General features: G+C 44.2%; 1 protein-coding gene across 2 annotated transcripts in view; it reads left to right on the forward strand.

Annotated features, from left to right (window-relative positions):
• GRAP2 (GRB2 related adaptor protein 2) overlaps window positions 1-17,443 on the forward strand; it is a 39,210-nt gene extending 21,767 nt beyond the window's left edge. For both annotated transcript variants that reach the window (XM_005527640.3, XM_014256571.2), the window contains exons 2-8: window positions 3,357-3,459; window positions 6,994-7,085; window positions 9,359-9,478; window positions 11,175-11,343; window positions 12,971-13,102; window positions 14,465-14,584; window positions 16,807-17,443. In XM_005527640.3, the coding sequence (XP_005527697.2) occupies window positions 3,382-3,459; window positions 6,994-7,085; window positions 9,359-9,478; window positions 11,175-11,343; window positions 12,971-13,102; window positions 14,465-14,584; window positions 16,807-16,986 (891 nt within the window). In that variant the 5' untranslated portion in view covers window positions 3,357-3,381 and the 3' untranslated portion in view covers window positions 16,987-17,443. The remainder of the gene's footprint in view (window positions 1-3,356; window positions 3,460-6,993; window positions 7,086-9,358; window positions 9,479-11,174; window positions 11,344-12,970; window positions 13,103-14,464; window positions 14,585-16,806) is intronic.
• Window positions 17,444-18,383: the final 940 nt, after the last annotated feature.

Consider the following 18,383-nt stretch of genomic DNA (forward strand, 5'->3'; position numbering starts at 1 on the left):
TGTTCCATGCTAAACTCTCTACAAAGGTGATTTTCACAGAGAACATTACGCACAGTCTAACATTGTCCTTGGCTATCCAAAGCTTAAAGGAGTTGCATCACGCAGTTAAAAGCGGAGTTTGGGATAAAAGGTGCTTGAGAAATGTAAGTTATGATAATAGTGAAAATTTTCCTGTCTGTCTGTGTTGTGGGGTGGTGCTCAGAGTCACACATGCAGAGAGGGAAAGAATGGGCTCCTGGCAGAGGAGTTTTCGTGAGGGCCCATCACTGACCCATGTGGGGATTCTCAAGTTTCAGATGGAGGGAGGAACAGGATCAGAAAAACAGAACTGGTTTGAAGTTCAGGTGCTGAAAAGTGGTCGGCTGGAGTTCAAAGGCAAGATAATTGGCTAGTGTTGCTTTAGTAGCTGGTGGGGGAAGAGCTTAGGAGCAGAGCATTACTGCGTTGCTGATTTATCAACACAGCCGACGCTGTGGATGGTGTTTGAGCCACTTCTAAACCCAGCCGCTGGCAATGAAAGGCACATTTAATCCATGCGTTAGATCGTTTGAAGAGGTATCTGCCTCCTGGTCTCTCCCTCAGGCTGGGGTTGCTGAAATTGAAGTGAGAGGGAAGATTTTAACTGTTTCACAAACTCTTCTCCTTTGGAGTGGGCCACATTCCAATAGCACCTTTAACATTTGTGTTATTGAAAAAATAAAGGTTTTCTACTCTCATGCCCCCTGTAGAGAGGACCCCCACTACTTCTTCTGTATCAAAAGGACAGAATCAAAGACAGGATTTGTATTTAAATAGTTTGTTTTTAAGTTGTTCTTTTCCTCAAGCTGGGATTAATGGTCTGCACTTAGGAGTTCCAGGATCCATCTGCACTGTTGGCTCTGATCTCTCTGCACAGGCCACCACTGCAAGATAAAACACTGAAAAACAACCCTTATTAAAGCAGTTCTCCTTTAGTATTTTTCTTCAATTGTCTTGAAAGAGCATCATTGTTTAACCAGTTCCCTTAAGGGTTAGTTCCCCTCCAATTTAGTATCCCTATGCTCTGTTAGCACACAAGGGGGCTGACACTGCCTGTGAAGGGTTACAGACTGAAGCTCCAAACATGTCTATGCAAGAATAGAGGACGGTTCTCAAATCAGGCCTGAGCTGCACCTGCAGGGTAACACCAATGTCTGAATAAGAGTAAGACAGAGGATGACCCTAATCTGCAAAAGGTATCTAGAGTAAGAATTAAAGAGCATTAGTAGGTCAGCAGGGAGAACAGGGAGTGAAAATGTTTGGAATAGGTGGAAAGCTGAAGCCTGAGAAGGAAGCACCAATGTGCTCTAGGGCATTACGGCTCAGCACTGATGTGAACTGAAAGGGAGCAGGTTGGAATAGCGGGCATGCGGCAGATCTCACCTGAGCTGCGTACTCTGACCTGCATGGGAGGCCCTGGCACTGAGGCAACCCCACTTGCTCTAGAACAGACCCATGCTGGACAAGCAGAACTCTCTGTGGACTGCCAAAAAATTTGCCTTGGTGCTTCACAGCGCTCATCAGCCACACGGATATTAATTCGCCCATAAGCCGCAAAAAAGAGGGTGCTAACAGAATCAACTAGGGAGCACATAAACATACTTTTTTCATTAGAAGTGATCATAACAAATCTCAGAACTAATATAGAGTGATATTATGGCCCCTCTTGTGGATCACTTTATTCAGGGATCTTTAGTCAAGTGCAAAGGAACTCTGCAACCAGGAAATAGACAACTTAGCCAATAAAAAATTGCTTTATACTCTGAAGACACACAGAACCTAGTTAGGATTTAATGAAATATTAGGCTACATGTTATCATATCATATCACCTGCATAAAGGCACCCAAAGACTCCTTGCAGGCATCAGTCAGAAATGCAGAGTCAGCCTCCATGGTTGACATCTGCCACCAGCTGGGTCAGGACTGATGGCAGCGACAGCTCAGCTCAGTGACCCAGATGATTCATGACGGGTACTCAGCTAGACTGACTGTCCCAACTAAACTATAGTTTTGTTTCTCCTCTGAGATTTTATATCTTCCCATGTTGGTGGTTTTCCTCTGGAATCCCTGGGCTAATGCTAGTGCAGTCCTAGAGCTTTTGCCCTGCAGGCTTTCTCCCAGCTCATTCTCAGCAGCTGAAGTTGAGCTATATCAGAGCTGGGCCCTGGATCCTTGTTACACAGAGAGTTAAATCCCTGGGTTGTGTGTCAAAGTAGGAACAATACAGCATGTATTGCCAAGCAGGAGGGTTACAGCAGCCCTTTGATTTTAAAGTGGCAAAATTCTGGAGCTTGCTCAGAATCAGCACTTTATATTTTGAGGATCTTTTGTCAGTTCTAATAGATAAGAAATACCTAACCCTAATTAGGGTTGTTCATTTGTTTGTACAGTATCTTTCTAGAGCTTTCTGGTTAAGAATGTTTTGGATCAGGCGAGCTGGCACTTCCTCTCAAGCCATAAAGACTGGATGTTTATTGAGTGAGAATTGAGATTAGGTAGTGGAACCCGTAGCTTCAGGATCTTTGTTCCCAGATGAACCTAGCTTAGAAATTGTAAAAATCACTTCTATATTGGAGTTGTCTGACGGCCTTCAGAAGCTGTGCTGCAAGAGTATCTGCCAGCAGTGTACTACTTCTTGGCATGTCACTGGCAGCCTCACCACTGGGCTGCGGGGTACATGACCCAGCCATAGGAAATGGGTAACTCTTGGTTATTAAAAATGGTCCTGCTGGGGTACATCCGAGTTACATGAGCAGGAAGTGGTGAAGGAGCAAAGCTCATCTTGCCACTTCCCCTGCCACATTGTTCTGGTGCTGAAAAGCAGGCTTAGGTTTGCAGGCTGTCTGATACATTTCAGGCTCCTGGGTTACCAACACTGTGGTAGGCTTACCCTCTACCTGCTTCAAAATAGGGAATACAGCCTTTCTGCAAACAGTTTTTTCCTACCTGACTCACTCTTGAGGTAAAGAGTCAGTCACTGCAGAGGGCAAATGCATTTTTCTGTTGCAGGGCAGAGTCACTTGCTTTATTGGGAACTGTGACAGAGTTGGTCTGTACAAGCTTTTCCCATCAGATTGCTCTAGAGAAAGAGATCTGTTGGAATAAGCATACACTATTGGTTCTTTGTAGTTCTGACTTCAGGTTAATTATAACCTCAGCCATGCCCTCTCTTCTACCTGCTCATGTCTTTCCATGCCTAGTAACTAATGGCTGCCCGTAGTCGGTGCGTGCTTCTCCACGTACAAATCACAGCACTGGCTATCAGCTTTCCAGAGGCTGGACTCCACAATCCCAGTAGCTCAGAGATGCTGAAAAGTATCTGACATTATTTCTTCCAGCTTTGCTGTGCCCCCAAGACCCAGTATGGAAGCCATTGCCAAGTTTGATTTCACTGCTTCTGGAGAAGACGAGTTGAGCTTCCAGGCTGGGGATATGTTGAAGGTAAGTACAGCCCACAGCTTGACTAAACAGCATTTCTGAGACTGCTTCCAGATCTTTCTTGTGCTTCCATTTGCCTTCACAAAACAGATGAAGACACATTTATAAACTAGGATACAAATGCAGGATACTCCTCTCCCATAGGGTTTGCAATAGGACAACAGTTCCCAGGTTACTTGAGTCTGTGTCAACTTTTCTTGATTTTATGTCCATAAACTGTGGATTTAGTTGCCCTGCAGTCCTAAATCATCCTAGTCAGCAGGGAAGGATAAGTACCTTTGCTGGAGCACAGATCAAGATCTTTGGTGACAGATTTTGAGGGTCCTGTCTGTTTGCATTGACCAGGTAAATCATCCACAGTGACTACGTTGTGATGACTATGTCTAAGTGCAGGCAGAATTAGTTATGTCCAGAGGCATTGCTGTCTTCCTCATTTCCAGCCCTTAAATCATTTAAAAGATAACTCTTATCCATTATAGAATTTATGTCTAGCTTTTCACTGTTAGTTATTATTGTTAGATGCTGCAGGGATTTTAGGCAATTGCAAATAGAAGAGGAAAAATCCATGAGACGGATTGTTATGTACATAATGGAGTAGTTAAAGAGGTCCTGGTCTAATAATGCTCTATACACCCATGCAGGAATTTAACAATGGGGCAATGGCAGAATTACAATTGATCATATGCAATACAGAGCTTCTGGAAGTCTCTTTAAAGTTGATTTGTATGCATTATGATAGAATAGTTGTTGTTAACGTTATCGAAGTCCCACAGATGAGGTCACTTGAAGTTTCACCCTAATTATTTACCCACTTCTCAGCCCCAGATGTTGTTTCCATTGAAAATGCCTGAATATTACTCTTCTCTAAGGCCTTAACTCCTTTACTGTCCAAAGGGGTGATGTACAACAATAGGATGTAAACCCTTGTTTGGTGAGGAGCCTTTGCTACCCCTCTGTGCAGTCACAGATATTCCAGCTAATAATCAGATACTGAGTCTCAGCCTTGCCTTTTCCATCACCACCATTTTTTATTTTATTGGCCTTTTAATTCTTGGCACTTAGACAAAGTTGACAGCATCCTGAGCTCATTAGTACCAAATCTTTCCAAAGAGCTGTGAGAAGGTTCTGGAGAAATTACTGCCTCTCTTCAGCACAGATAAATAGTGTTATTCTTCCCCAGTCAGTCCTTACTATCACATGGCCTTTACTGATGCCTTTTTTCTCAGGAGACTTCCATCAAGTCCCTCCCTGGCTGGGGTGATGGTGATGGCCAGGTCACTTTTCTTTCTGTTCCTCAGTTTCCCTTCCTGTAAAATCTTTATAAGCCAGAGCTTCCTTTCAAAGCATGCTGGAAGCTTCTGACAAAAAAGTGTTGGCGCTACACACGAGTTTTATTATTATTAGTTGTCATAGGGAATTCACTACCAGAAAATCAAGCTGCCTCTTGCTTTAATATCCTTGAGGTAAACAAAACAACATCTTAGCCACCTGAGCTGTAGTAGCAGTAAATCAGCCTGAGTAACAACTCTGTTCTGGCATAGGCACACATAGATTCATACCCCATCATGAGCCCCCTGGTGCTGCCTGCTACAACCTGCTGATTTATAAAGGAGATAAGATGAAGTATTGATGTAGAGATTACAAAACAGGAAACATGAGGCCCTCAACCAGTAGTGACAGGAGGAAATCCACCCTCTTACCCCTACCACACATCCTTCTCTGAGAGGATGACACACTGAGAAACCCGCCAGCTCTGCAGCGGCAAACAGCAGGTGGGTCTTTCTGGAAACCTCACTTCCAGCAGAACAGGGCCCAAGCATGAGCAGGAACTAGCTATCATGCCCCATGTTTGGCCACAGCAGTGAAAAAAGATCCTTAACCCAGCACCCAGTTGGGTAATCCTAACACCTCACCCAGGCATGAGAACAGCAGTGACTGTACAAGTAGAGGATTCCAGAGCTTTCTATTCCTTAACTTTTCTGAATCCAAACGTTTAAAAAAGACCTACGTGGCAGGGAAGGCAATGAAGAATTGGCTCCAGAGACAGTAACATCCTGCTGCCTATACAAAGCAGTTAAAATGTGCCTTAGGCTCCCAAAACCATGAGATTGGCTCACAAAGTAAGTATTATTACTGTTAACAATAGATTTTAAATTAAGTCTTTTCTACTTGCTTTTTCCTTTTAAAACTGTCATAGCTCATGCTTTTAGGCTCCTCTCCAAAACCAGAGAGAGCAGAAAGATGGTCTAGTTCATACAGCAGAATCCTATCCCAGGGGTTGGAATGTCAAACAAAACAACAAAGACCACAACATTTGCAGCAAAATCCTGATGTGGCTGTATTCTTGTCCTCCCTCCTCTAGCTTAGGGCTGTATCTTGGGGCACTGTTACCGCTGAAGATGAATAGATCACACGCACACAGGTCGAGGTGTGGTGAAAGAAGAGCAAAGTTTATTTCTTCTCCCAGGATTTATAGGTTTCTGACCACGGCCAGGGATTGGATGGTCAGGATAACACTTTCTCACTGCACTGGCTGTGAGAGATGCCCATCACAAAACGTGTATCAGAAAGAATGTACACATATCTATGTTTAGAGTTACTGTCCTGGGAAGGTCCTTAGAAAACTATGTTAGCAAGCTCAGAAGCTGAGTTTTCAGGGCGACATCTCACCCTTTTTGGTTTAACAAAAAGAAAAGAAAAAAGAAAAATTAACAAAGAAACTAGCAACATTATAAACAATCAAAAGGATAAATAACAGGAAAATACAATACTCCATACAATCAGAAGGCTGTAATTTCAGGGTGATAGGCCATCATCCAGTGTCATGAATTTGGGCCCTCCCTGGTCAGCGGTGATGTTTCTAAGGACCATTACAGTTAACATTAATGTGAGCACACTTGAAGCTCCTCCAGTGTGTAATGTGGACTCACTTCCATCTATCCTGCAATCTCTTAAGTATACTAGTTTCTTGAAAATACCTTTTGCCTCCTTCTTTTATCTACCTTGGCAAAGCTCAGGGTAGCTGAAGACTTAACCCACTAAAGAATCCCTTAAGAAATGACAGGTGAGAGCACATGGTAACATCTGTGCAGTGGTAACGCACACAGATACAGCTGCATATCCCTCCATACCCATATGTCAGAGGAGTTTTCACAGGTATTTTCTTCTTCCCTTGTGAATCTGAGATGCTTTGCTACTATAAAACTATAGAAGGCAGCACAGAGAATAACTTAAACCTCTAGTAAGTCTTTCACAGCTGAATTTCTCCATTTCACAGGCACCAGAGATACATGGGAAAGCAGTCAGACAAAGGGATAAAGTTAACAAGCAATCTCTCTAATTCTGCTCAGGCTTTTTTATTGCTTGTTTGCCCTGAAGTGGTTATCAGCCACTAACCCTGTTCTACCATGGGTGGGGAGTAAAGAATGTGTACCATTTTCTTTTATTCTTACAAGACATTCTAGGTTTCTGCCCGAATCTTGGTTACTTTTGCCTCTCTTGGGAGACACATTTGTTCCATCCGTTTCTCCGTTGCAGATTTTGAGCTCCCAGGAGGAGTGGTACAAGGCTGAGCTCAGAAGTCATGAGGGCTACGTTCCTAAGAACTTCATTGATTTCCACGTTCCCCCGTAAGTGTGACAGAAATGGTGCCGCCACCATGGCACATTTCCACCGAGCGCTGTCAGGAGCCCGTCTGGGTGCGCACGCAGGGGACAGGACAGGGAAGCGCTGGGCGTAACATCCTACACTTTGGGGCTGGCGAGGATTGCCATAATGCTACACACAGTTCTGCCAGCACAGCGTGTTTCTACCTCAAAGCATCCTCTGTTCTTTCTGAGCTAAATGGATCTCGATGATCGCTGTCGGTCCCAAGTGACTCTTTTGTTACTGATGCTCAGAGCGATGCTGGGATGTGGCAGGAACTGCATTTAGATGTCCTCAGAGAGGAGGAGAATAGTCACGATGAAGTCTTGAGAACGGAGACAGAGGCTAAGCACAAAAAGAAGAGCAAGAGATCTTTCTAAAAACGAATTATAAAAAAAAATTTCCTCCTCCTTCGACTCTTGACGAGACTGACTCCCTTTTCCCACCCTGCCACCGCATTCCCTCTCCCCGCCAAGTGCTTGCGAGTTCCCGTCGGTGCACTAGAGGTCAGTGCGATGCTGCGCGACTGTGCCGGCTTGGTGTTCCTCCTGGATCGGCAGGGCTGACAGACCAGGCGTGCCGCCCTGCTCTCTGACACACACACAGACAGATCTGGCAGAGGACAGGCTAACCTGCACTTCTCTCTTCCCGCTGAGGACATGGCGTTGCGCTTTCGGAAAGGACCGATGCGTGTTGGAATGCATGTTAAATGTGCTCTCCAGCCCTATGCCATAAATATGACAGTGCATGGGATTTTTACAACCTTTCAGTTGGCAGAAATGCTCCCAGAAGCGCCTCTCATTGTCCTCTCTTTTGGAAAGTGCTGCAGCATTTCAGGGGTGAACAAGCAGAGCGTGCCCCAGGCGCAGCGCTTGTGGCTGTAACGCGCCGGTGCCCCGAGCAGTCATACTGGGGGCACACGGGGATTTTGGGGTTACAAATAAGTGCCTCTGTCCCCTTTGGAGGTGGCACTTACTGGCCTTTTTGGACCTAAGCCAACCTGCTTGGCTGAGCTGAAGGACATTATTAGTTTGCTGTGCAATTATGGGCTTGTACTTTTGGGCCTCAGGGGGATGAGATCTTCCAGTCGTTTTTTTCTTGTTCGCTCCTTCACAGGGCAGTGCCATCACTCAGGAGCACTGGCAGCTGCTTTTTTCACACAGATTTTTCTCATGTTGCTTTCTCTGTGCAAGAGCTGCGAAGAAATATTTCCACTTTGACACTTTTCTAAGCACTGGGTCTCCATTTTGAATAGTTCAGGCCAGATGACAGAACTAAATGTAGGGAAGAAAGCTGCCTCCTATTTTTGATGGGTTGTTTTTGCCCATCTTTTTCTTGCTAAGTAATCATTGAGACTCGTTATCAAGGCTCATCAAAGTCTGATTTTTCTTTGCTAATGATACACAGTTGGTAAACTGTGATGATAATAAGGAACTCCAAAGTGGAAATAACAGACTTTAGGAAATTAACAGTCCTTAATTTGAATGCCATACAAGCCATTAACTGTTAGGTAAAGTCAAAGACTGCAGTTTGTAGATCTTACTAGCTATGAGGTGGACATATGCAAATGTATGTGAATTTTTTGTTTCTCTACTGAAAAATTTCTACTGGCATTGTATTCTTTTACTATTTATGGTGATTTTCTCATTATTAGTCCGGTGCCTTATGCTGTTGTTTGTTATGCCTGACTAAATTTGCGTAAGTGTGCTTATGTATTCTGTGCTTCTGCGACTTTGTGGTATTGTAACTCTTGCAGGAACCAATTTATTAGTACTAAAACTTTCATGGCTTGCTTCTGCTAAAAATTTGTGTGTGTTCCATGCAATACATCCATCGCAGTCCAGTAATTTTCTATCAGTTTGCCAAAAAGCAATTTGATGTATATGTCTGAGAATTATATATGTATATATGTATACATACACATTTGTAATTTAAAATTTCTTTGGCTAACACCTTATTGTACTGTGTCTGTAATTACAGTTTCAGCTGAGCATTGCTTCTTAGCAGACCAAACCTTACATTGTTCTCTTTGCATGTACATGCTTTTACTACTCAAAAAAAAATGGTCTGCATCCATCAAACCCCTGTACCTCAGCATATATATATGGCCACTGGGAGTGGGCCATATAACGTGGGCTCCTCTGATCCTTTTGTTTTCTTTCCTCCACCCTGCTTATTCACCCTACCCTCAAATTTTTTATTCATCACCTCAATTCACATCCTTATTCACATCTCCATGATTTTTCCCACTTGACAGCTGGTTTGATGAGAAGATATCCCGCCACGAAGCAGAGAACCTTCTCATGAGCAAAGGAGTTGGCTGCTTCATCGTCCGAGCCAGTCAGAACTCTCATGGTGACTTTTCCATCTCTGTCAGGTATCTGCTTCTCACAGCATATTCCTGCTTCTTTCCCTGTTTAATGGTGTCCCTAGCCTCCTCTCATAAGGATTCCTAACGTGATGTAGCCTCTTGAGAAGTTTGCTTGCTGCCAGTCACTGGTAGTGCTGCTGTGCTGTGAATGAGAACAAACTAGGCATCTGATTCCCAAATGTTTCTGCCTCTTTTCAAGTGACACAGTGAATGCCCCATTCCAAAGCTGCATCCCCTGGTGACCTCCTTCTCTGAAAGAGCTACAGGAAAGCAGAGTGGTACAGGGAAAGTCTCCCACAGTGCTTAACAAGTGTCTTCCCTTTGTTTTCATTCCCTGGCATCTCTGGTTACCGAATTCAAGAATTCAACTACTTCCTATTAAGAGATTACTATTACTTTGTTAACTTATTTCCCACAGGTCACTAAATAGCCATTGGACAAGAAATGGTTTTTCATTGCTTGCAGCCCAGCTGCATTTCAGCAACTTGCTGTAGCCCAGCACTTCTCAGCACATTTGCTTCTAAGCAGAGCTCTTAACTGATGTTTGGCTTCCCAATTTTCAGTCAAATAGTTTATAACCAGTTTTAAATTAGAGTCATGGTTAACAATGTCTTTTCCAAGTGGTATGTACTTGCTGACTCAGGCAGTTCAAAAAGTGTCCAAGAGGAATGCAGGAAAATATTCTGGTTACATTTGCACCAATTAACACCAACAAATCAAGTACAGTCAGGCTCTTTCTCTGGCCCTGGAGTCAAGAATTGTGGCAGAGGTCAGATCTATACGGCTACACCCTCCTCACCCCATCAAACAGAAGAGCTGTTTTCAAGCAGCTCCCTCTAAACAGTTCCTGGCCTGTTCTTCCTAACCATGGCCCAGCACTATCTAAGGGAGAGCTTTTCCATTTAAACCACAACCATGCTAACACTTCAACAGCTTGGGACTGTAGCAGTCAAGGATAGCATTCAGTCCCTGCCTGTCCCCATTTAGTTTATTTGTGCAGATGTAGCCTCTGAGAAGAGTGTTTTGAGTGCCTGGAGTTGCACAGAGCAAGGAGGTGGATACAAAAACCAGGTGATACCTGGTGCAAAGAGGAATTGTACACATCAGACAAGAGGTGAGAGGAGGGGAGGTGCAGGAGGAATAAGGGGCAGAAGATTGAGATTGTTAATTTGGCTTGTAACAGCATCAGAAAATTCCTTTTTCTTTTTTTTTTTTTTTTCTTTTTGGATAGGGAGAATGACCTGTAGTAATGATGTTACACTAGATTTTATAACGTTTTAAAGCTTAGTGTATGGCTTCCCATGACTGTGTCTGCATGTAGTGGTGATCCCCATGGTGTGTAAAGGTGTAATACAGGTCTTACAGTCAATGCAGACTGGATGTTAACAGGACCTGCAGAGGCTGTTGGGTAGACTACAACTGCACTTTTTCACCCTGGAAGCTCCTTTGGCCTTTATTTCAAAACACAGGGTTTAAAACCCTGTACTTTGTTCTGATAGTCCTTTGTGACTGGGGCACTCAGTGTTTGCAAATCGATGAGTCTTTTGAAATAGAGCCAAATCCAGTATGCAGTTCTTGTGCATGACTTCCCAAAAGTCTAGATTTGTCCAAGCAAGAAGTTTTGGTACCCTTCTGGAAAAGACTTTTTCAAAAAATGTAAAAGTGCAGTCTGTTTGATGATCTCTTTTCCATTGGGATCCAGGCATGAAGATGATGTGCAACACTTCAAAGTGATGAGGGATTCAAAGGGTAGCTATTACTTGTGGACAGAAAAATTCCAGTCTCTAAACAAGCTGGTGGACTACTACAAGACAACTTCCATCTCCAGGCAGAAGCAGATCTTCCTAAGGGACAACAGCCAAGAAGAAAAGGTAAACACAAACTGTCCTTAGGAGTTTCTCCATCAGAAACCTTTCTGTGGAGGGAGTTCATGCCATGAGAATGTCTCAGGATGGGGAGGAGGACAGTCTGTCCCTGGAAACCCAGCCACATCACTGTACTGGTGGGGCCTGAGACACAGATTTTAATGGATTTAGTGCTTTGTAGAGTTCTATAAATTGAGCAGAATTTTTCAATTCTTCAGATCTGAATAGAGGTGCTTTGCTAAAGCTGTGCTAAGACCTCAGAGCTGAAATTCTAACATGCCAAGGGAAGCAGGACTCACCTTATTGAAATGCCTAGATCTCCTAAGGGCAATTACAGAGCTGACTGGTGGGTTGTGACTGAGAAGAGTTTGATTCTGGTTTCTTTATGTCCTTGCACACATCCCGAGTGCAACTACAACTGCAAGTTTGTCTGCTCACAAGAATTGTCCATCTTCTGCTACCAAGCTACAGTAAAAGGAATGTGGAGGAACAGAGGGCAGAACCTGGAGCAGTTAACCTCGCTGTTAGGAACTGGAAAGTACTACTGAGAAGAACATAGCATATCTGGGAACAAGATGTGCCTTCAGGGAAGCTATAGTCGATGTTTGAGAAGGCTGAGAAATCCCAGTCCAATGAATGCCTGGGTTTGTGCCAGGGGAGCAAGCAAATGACAGAGCAGAGGCTGCTACACATTGCACCCCCTGTGCTGGGAGTGAACATGCCTGGTCACTGCAGCAACCAAAGTCCTGCTTTACTGGGAAACGGACTCTGGCATTAAATTACCAGGATGTGCAAGTAGAGGCAAGGCAGAAAGTATGTGATCTGCTGACTACAGCAGTAAAGTTTTATAGGCTGCATGTGGGTCATTCTTGCTGGCTCAAAATGAGAGATGATACATTTTTCAGTCTGAAGAAGGGGCCTGGGTTGTTGTCTCTTTCTATACCACTTATACAGAGCTTTAAAAGCACACTAGTAAGGTATTAAAATAGAGGCTCTGGGATCTGTTAGAGAGAGATCACAGCCATGAATCTCTGTGTCTGAGGAAGGAAAGAAAGACTGTATGCACATATATCAGTATAACAACCTGTTTGGGCTGACTGTGAGCAGGAAGGGAAAGAGATGCATTTGCTCCTAGATGTGGACAGGCAAATGAAAGAGCAGGACTCAAGTTTGCTTTGGCAAACTCTGTACATTTGTTATGGTGATGGGCACAGCAGGGTATGTTTAGCATTCATCACAGTGGGGTTTCTGTTCACAATTCAAATTTTTAGATGCTACAGCCATATGATAAAATGGCTATAATACATAGATTTAAGTGCAGAGACAAATGAAGTCTAAGGGCAGTATTTCAAGAAAGAGCTTGGCTCCTGCACTGATCCTCACTTCAGTAGCCATATTTTCAGGCCAGCACCTCCCAGTACTACCCTGACTTCAGATGGAGGGTGGCTGTGACAAAGATCTAAAATACAGGATTTCTGATTTGCTCTTCTGTTCAGAGGGGTGCCTTCCTTTAAAAGAGCCTCCAGAATAGTGCATAGTGGTAGTGCTCTGTGTGCAATGATTGCACAGCTTTAGTCAAGGATGTGGTAGGAAGCAAAACCTGACCTCACTTGTGTGATCTTTCTTCCATCAGGAGAGGCGGGATGGGAGCCTGGAATGGATAGGCCAGGAAGGATTCCACATGGGAGGAGCAGCTGGAGAAGATCATTCTTCTATATCCAAGAGATATGGAGATCATCCTATTCCCATACTGCAGCAGCAACAGGTACTACCAGGGACAAGGTGCTGGGACATCAAGCCCAGGCATATGAAACATTGGCTTTTATTGCTTGGTAGAGAGTGAACCGTCACTTTGTCAAAAACCTGCATCTCTCAACTGAGCACACAAAAGAGAATTTGCTTCCTAGATGTTTCCTACTTCTTCTCTCCATCTGCCTGGGCCAATTTCTGTTGATATGACTGAGATGTGTGGTCATATGGCTACTTTTCTTTGAATTTGATTTTGTCTCATTTTTCTTTGGCTAATTTGGCTACTACATGTATAGGCTTGCTTGCTGTCCTTTACACTATGGAGCAGCCCAAGAAAAGGTAAAGTAGTGAGTCCTCAGATACAGTCAGCTGCATCAGCACCACTGATGTTCCCCCAGCATATGGGACAGAGAAAGAGCAAGCAGTGGGCAGGACTGGGTCATAACAACTCCAGATTGGCTAAAGTCCTCTTGGCAAGCATGGCTTTATATCTGTGAGTTAGAACAACCTTAATTTTTCTCCAAAAGTCTCAGAGACCAAAAAAAGCCCCTCTCTGACCGTTAGTCCCAGCAGCTGTGAAACATAGCCGAGGACAGTCAACTTTCAACTCCTAAGAAGTAAAATCCAAAATAGAACAGTCTAAGCTGACCTCTTCCATGAGGGTCATTACTTGCAGAACTGGAGCACAGAGACTTTATTGGAAGCAGACATCTACAATTATTTATGTGGGGGCTTGCCCTTGACTCCTTGCCCACTAATGACTCTTAAATCCCCTCATTTATACATCTCAGAATATATATGTGTCATGGTTTAATCTCAGCTGGCAACTAAGTACCGTGCAGCCATTCAATCACTCCTCCTCCCGCTGGTGGGAGTAGGGAAAGAATCAGGAAAAAGGTAAAACTCATGGGTTGAGATAAGAACAGATTAATAATTGAAATCGAGTAAATAGTAGTAGTAGTAGTAAATAATAATAATAATAATAATAATAATAATAATAAATTTCTGTTTATTTAAAAGGAAATAACAAAAAAGAGGAATAAAACTCAAGAAAAGGAAGTGATGCACAATACAACTGCTCATCACCCATAGACTGATGCCAGTCCCTGAACAGTTATTGGGCTCTTCTGGCCAACTCCCCCCATATATACTGGGTATGATGTTCTAGAGTAAGGGATATCCCTTTGACCAGACACTGAAAAGTCCTTGATATAGAGTGAGCCACTACTTAGCAACAACTGAAACATTAGTGTACTGTCAGCAGTATTCACATACTAAATCCAAAACAGAGCACTGTACCAGCTACTACAAGGAAAACTAACTCTATTCCAGCCAAAACCACAACAACATGACTTTTCTGCTGCTGTTTTCTTTCTAGGAAAGATATGGTGGGAGTCTGGACAGGAAAGAAGTGATGCACAGGCTAAGGGATCATGGCCAAGGAAGTGCAGGGGCTATGCAACGGAGACACACAGACCCACTGCACCAGCAGACACCGGTAGGTGACACACCTGGAAGGCCCCATCTGCCCAAGTCAGTGGGTCCCTTAGGCCCAGACAAGCAGCCTGGACAATGTCACCTACATGGAGGTTGCAAGTAGTGTATTTTGGTTGCCAGACCATGTCTTACAAGACATTTCTGAGTCTCAAGACTCTATCTCAGCGACTTGAATCTGCTTCTGGGGCACTCTGAGGGTAAGACTACAGTGTTATGTGAGCATAGTTCTGATAACTGCTCTCAAGGTCAGTCTTATGCAGCCTCAGTGGAAGAGGGAATTCAGTATGAACTCAGCAAAATAGGCGTCTGGGACATTGGAGTGAGCACAGGCTCACCCATGGATCTTGATCAAGCACGACTCCAGTCCAGCAGAAGACATTTCTGAAAGCCTAATGATCTTTTCTAGGAGAATGACATGTCCATTAATGCACAGGGCTTTCAATTATCTTTTCCACCACAGCCAGGCAGTGACTGATGTCAGTGGCTAAATGTGCAGTACATTTTTTAAGTTCTATGGAGAGCATCCCCATGATTATGTACCATGCCACAGTGCTCCTCCTGGCTTGCAATGCACTTGCAGTCACACTGTCTCTTCCACTCATTTTTGCTGAGGGCCTGAGATCACCCAGCTCCACTTGTCTGTGCCTGGCACAGCTCTCAGACCTCCTTTGCTGTCAAAGTGGGACTCACCTACCTGACACCCTTGGCTGTGTCTCAGCACAGGGGATGTGGATGTGATCCAGATGTGGGTGTGATCCAGATATGTCTCTGCAGACACCCCAGACCACTCCTCTGCTGGATCCATACCTAGTACTTGACCTTCATTAACTACCTACTCTGCAAATTCCCACTCTGTGAACACCCACATAGACTGTGGTGTCTTTCTCTGCCTCAGCCTGGGATTCCACTGCCAGCTATAAAGTATTTCCCCATCAGCTCAGTGTCACCTAAGGCACTCTCCTCTTCCTTGAGGAAATGTCCAGCTTAGCCCACAGCCAGAGAAGCTAGATCCAAGGAGAGAAGGGAAGGACAGCAGACCTTTCTCAATTGTGAGTGAAAAAGAACAGATTGGATTAGGAGATTTGGAACACGTTAAAAAATAGGTGCATGCCCTTTTTTTCTGCAAAAGCACCAAATCTTTATTGTAATCCAGCTTAAAATACAATGGTGTTTATCTCTGAGAGGCTGTGGCAATTAATAACAACATGCTTTTGCCTGCCACATCCCATCAGTGATGTAGAAGCCACAAATCCAATTATAGGAAGGTCTGTATGTCCAACCAAATAACTAGGGGCCAGGTCTAAGCAGGGCCCTGAATGGAAGATTTGTCAAAAGTTATTCTGCCTTCAAACAGATCTCTCCATCGGTCCCTGCCAGATATACTTCCTAAATTATCCATGCCCTGTGGTGTGGATGCCAACAATTTCCCAGAAAGAAGCCCAAGCTATGTCCTTTAAAATATGATTTCAGGCCAAAGAAAGATTGGCCAAAGGGAGATTGACTGCAAAGCCTTTAAAAAAAAAAAAATCTAGCTATAGTGCACATTACAGTGCTCACCCCAAATAAACTGGTATACCCAAACAGATGCTAAATCCTGCAGCTCTCAGGGGTCTGACCTTGGGGAGAGTCTGAAGATGGTTTAAGACCCTCCCCTATGCCCCAAAAGTGCCTGAAAGAGCAAGTATCCTTCTTTATCCTTCTTTACAATGTTCTCTACTCTCACCTGTGTGCTGGCTCTCTCAGTCCTTGACTGGCCAAGGACACATTTTGATATCTGTTCCAGCACCAGGCCAGCTCCCCAGAGCCATTCCCTAAGAGTTCCAGCGCAGCAGGTCTCAGGCAGGAGTCCTTCTGTGCTCCCATAACTGGCTTCAGATGTGGCTGTCCCAGCTGCCCTTGCAGGGCAGAGGCAGCAGAGCCAAGAGAACACCAGTTCCTAAGGACCTGCTCTCAGTCTGACTTTTCACCTTATGGTGCAAACACCCACAAACACTCTGAGTCTGCTGAGAAATCAAACACCGTCCCTTGGGTGTCCCAGTAAATTGGTCCCTCCTTCCTGGTATCTTGGCCACTTCCTGGTTTAATTGCAAGTTGGTCTAAAATTCAGCACTGCTTGTCCTTGCTTAGTGAGTGTATTTACTGGGTCTTGAGAGGGGTGACGAGAAGATGATCTTTGGAAGTCCTGGCTCCTTGTTCCCTGCCTGTCTCTTCTCTCCTTTCCAGCGAACGCTGTGGGTCCGTGCCTTGTACGACTTCGAGGCGATGGAGCACGATGAGCTGGGCTTCCGCAGCGGAGACATCTTAGAGGTCCTGGACAGCTCCAACCCATCCTGGTGGAAAGGGCGCCTGCGTGGGGAACTGGGTCTCTTCCCTGCCAACTACGTCACGCCAGTGCTGCTGTGAGGGCACAGTGTGGCCCAGAGGGTTGTGCTGGAGCTGCTCTCCTGACATGACTGGGACAGAGAAGGAGTGCATCTTCCCTCGCCACCAGGACACTGTGTTTTGTTTTGTCTTAATTTATTGGCATAGATCTTTTGAAATGTTGGCATGAAAGAGAACCCTTCAAAGAAGAATTATTTCCCCCCTATTTTCCAGTCATGAAGGAGAGGGAGAAAAATCTTGGACTGGTCCTTTAGATTTTGCCGGGTCCTCCCTGCCCTATCACCTCTTTGGCTCGCTATTGTTAACCTCCTGCAATTAGGTTTATTCTGTGGAAATGCTCCTCAGGAAAGCCAGGGTTCAGGTTAACTTCAGGTTCAGTATTGAGGTAGCACTGCCCCTTCATTTTGGATCTGGTAGCTGTCATAGTCTCTTCAGGCTCCAGTCCACCTTTCTTTCAGAGGCAGGAGGGATGTCCACATGAATCAAATGATCCTTGGCAACCACATTAACCCTTCATCTAGGGAAGGAAAGTGAAGGGGCTTTAGGTTGAGACAATCTAGACTTTTCTGAATAGTTTCTGGTTTACCCATCTCATACTGTGTGTATGAACTGTATGGACATACCAGATGAAGGGAAGGAATCCTGTAAGCTTTTGTACAAATGTACAAGTGTGAAGGTGTGGGAGGACAAGAAGCTTTCTTAGCTTCTTCTCATAGGCCTGCTCTTCTTTCTGCACCCCATAACAGCTTACCCATTCTCAAGCTGCTCCTTTAGGTACCTGCACTTCAGATAGATAGCCTGATTATAGCAGATCAGGACCTTCAGCTAAATTAGTATCCACTGGATTGGATGACAATTAATATTTTGTTGGTTCCTTCTGTAGAACTGAACTGGGGAGGGATTGGGGAGGTTTCTCTGGTTTGGTGGCAGAAGTTCTTTCCCTGAGAACTTGCTGTATTGAGGATCACCATGCACACAACTCTGGCTTACTAGAGAAATGTCTCATCCAACAGGTTGAGCTGTTATTTTACAGCATGCAGAGAATAAAGCTGTAGCCATCAAATAGTCTGTTCTCCGTCCAGTTTCTTTGGGATAAAATAAGCTAAATTAATAGGTTTTCAAATAACTGCTGAGTGAATGCCCAGATGTGATAGAAATTTATTGCAATGCATATTACCTGTCCCCTTCACAAACCCTGTGAAGGGCACTCTATTGCATAACCACTGCTCAGGCATGGTGATATTAAACAAGCTGCCTGAATTTTTCACAACATGTGGGACCTCAGCAGTCAGCAAGCAGAAGATATGATTAATCATTATTGAAAAGGAAAGAATAGGCAATTGAAAACCTCTAAACACGTATCAGACTCAGCAACAAAAAAAAAAACAGAAAAAGGAAAAAAAAAAAATAAAAAGTTA

The sequence above is a fragment of the Pseudopodoces humilis genome, chromosome 5 (genome assembly GCF_049639895.1).
Source record: "Pseudopodoces humilis isolate 2021_Gansu_Grassland_sample_001 chromosome 5, ASM4963989v1, whole genome shotgun sequence".
Classification (NCBI taxonomy): Eukaryota; Metazoa; Chordata; class Aves; order Passeriformes; family Paridae; genus Pseudopodoces; species Pseudopodoces humilis.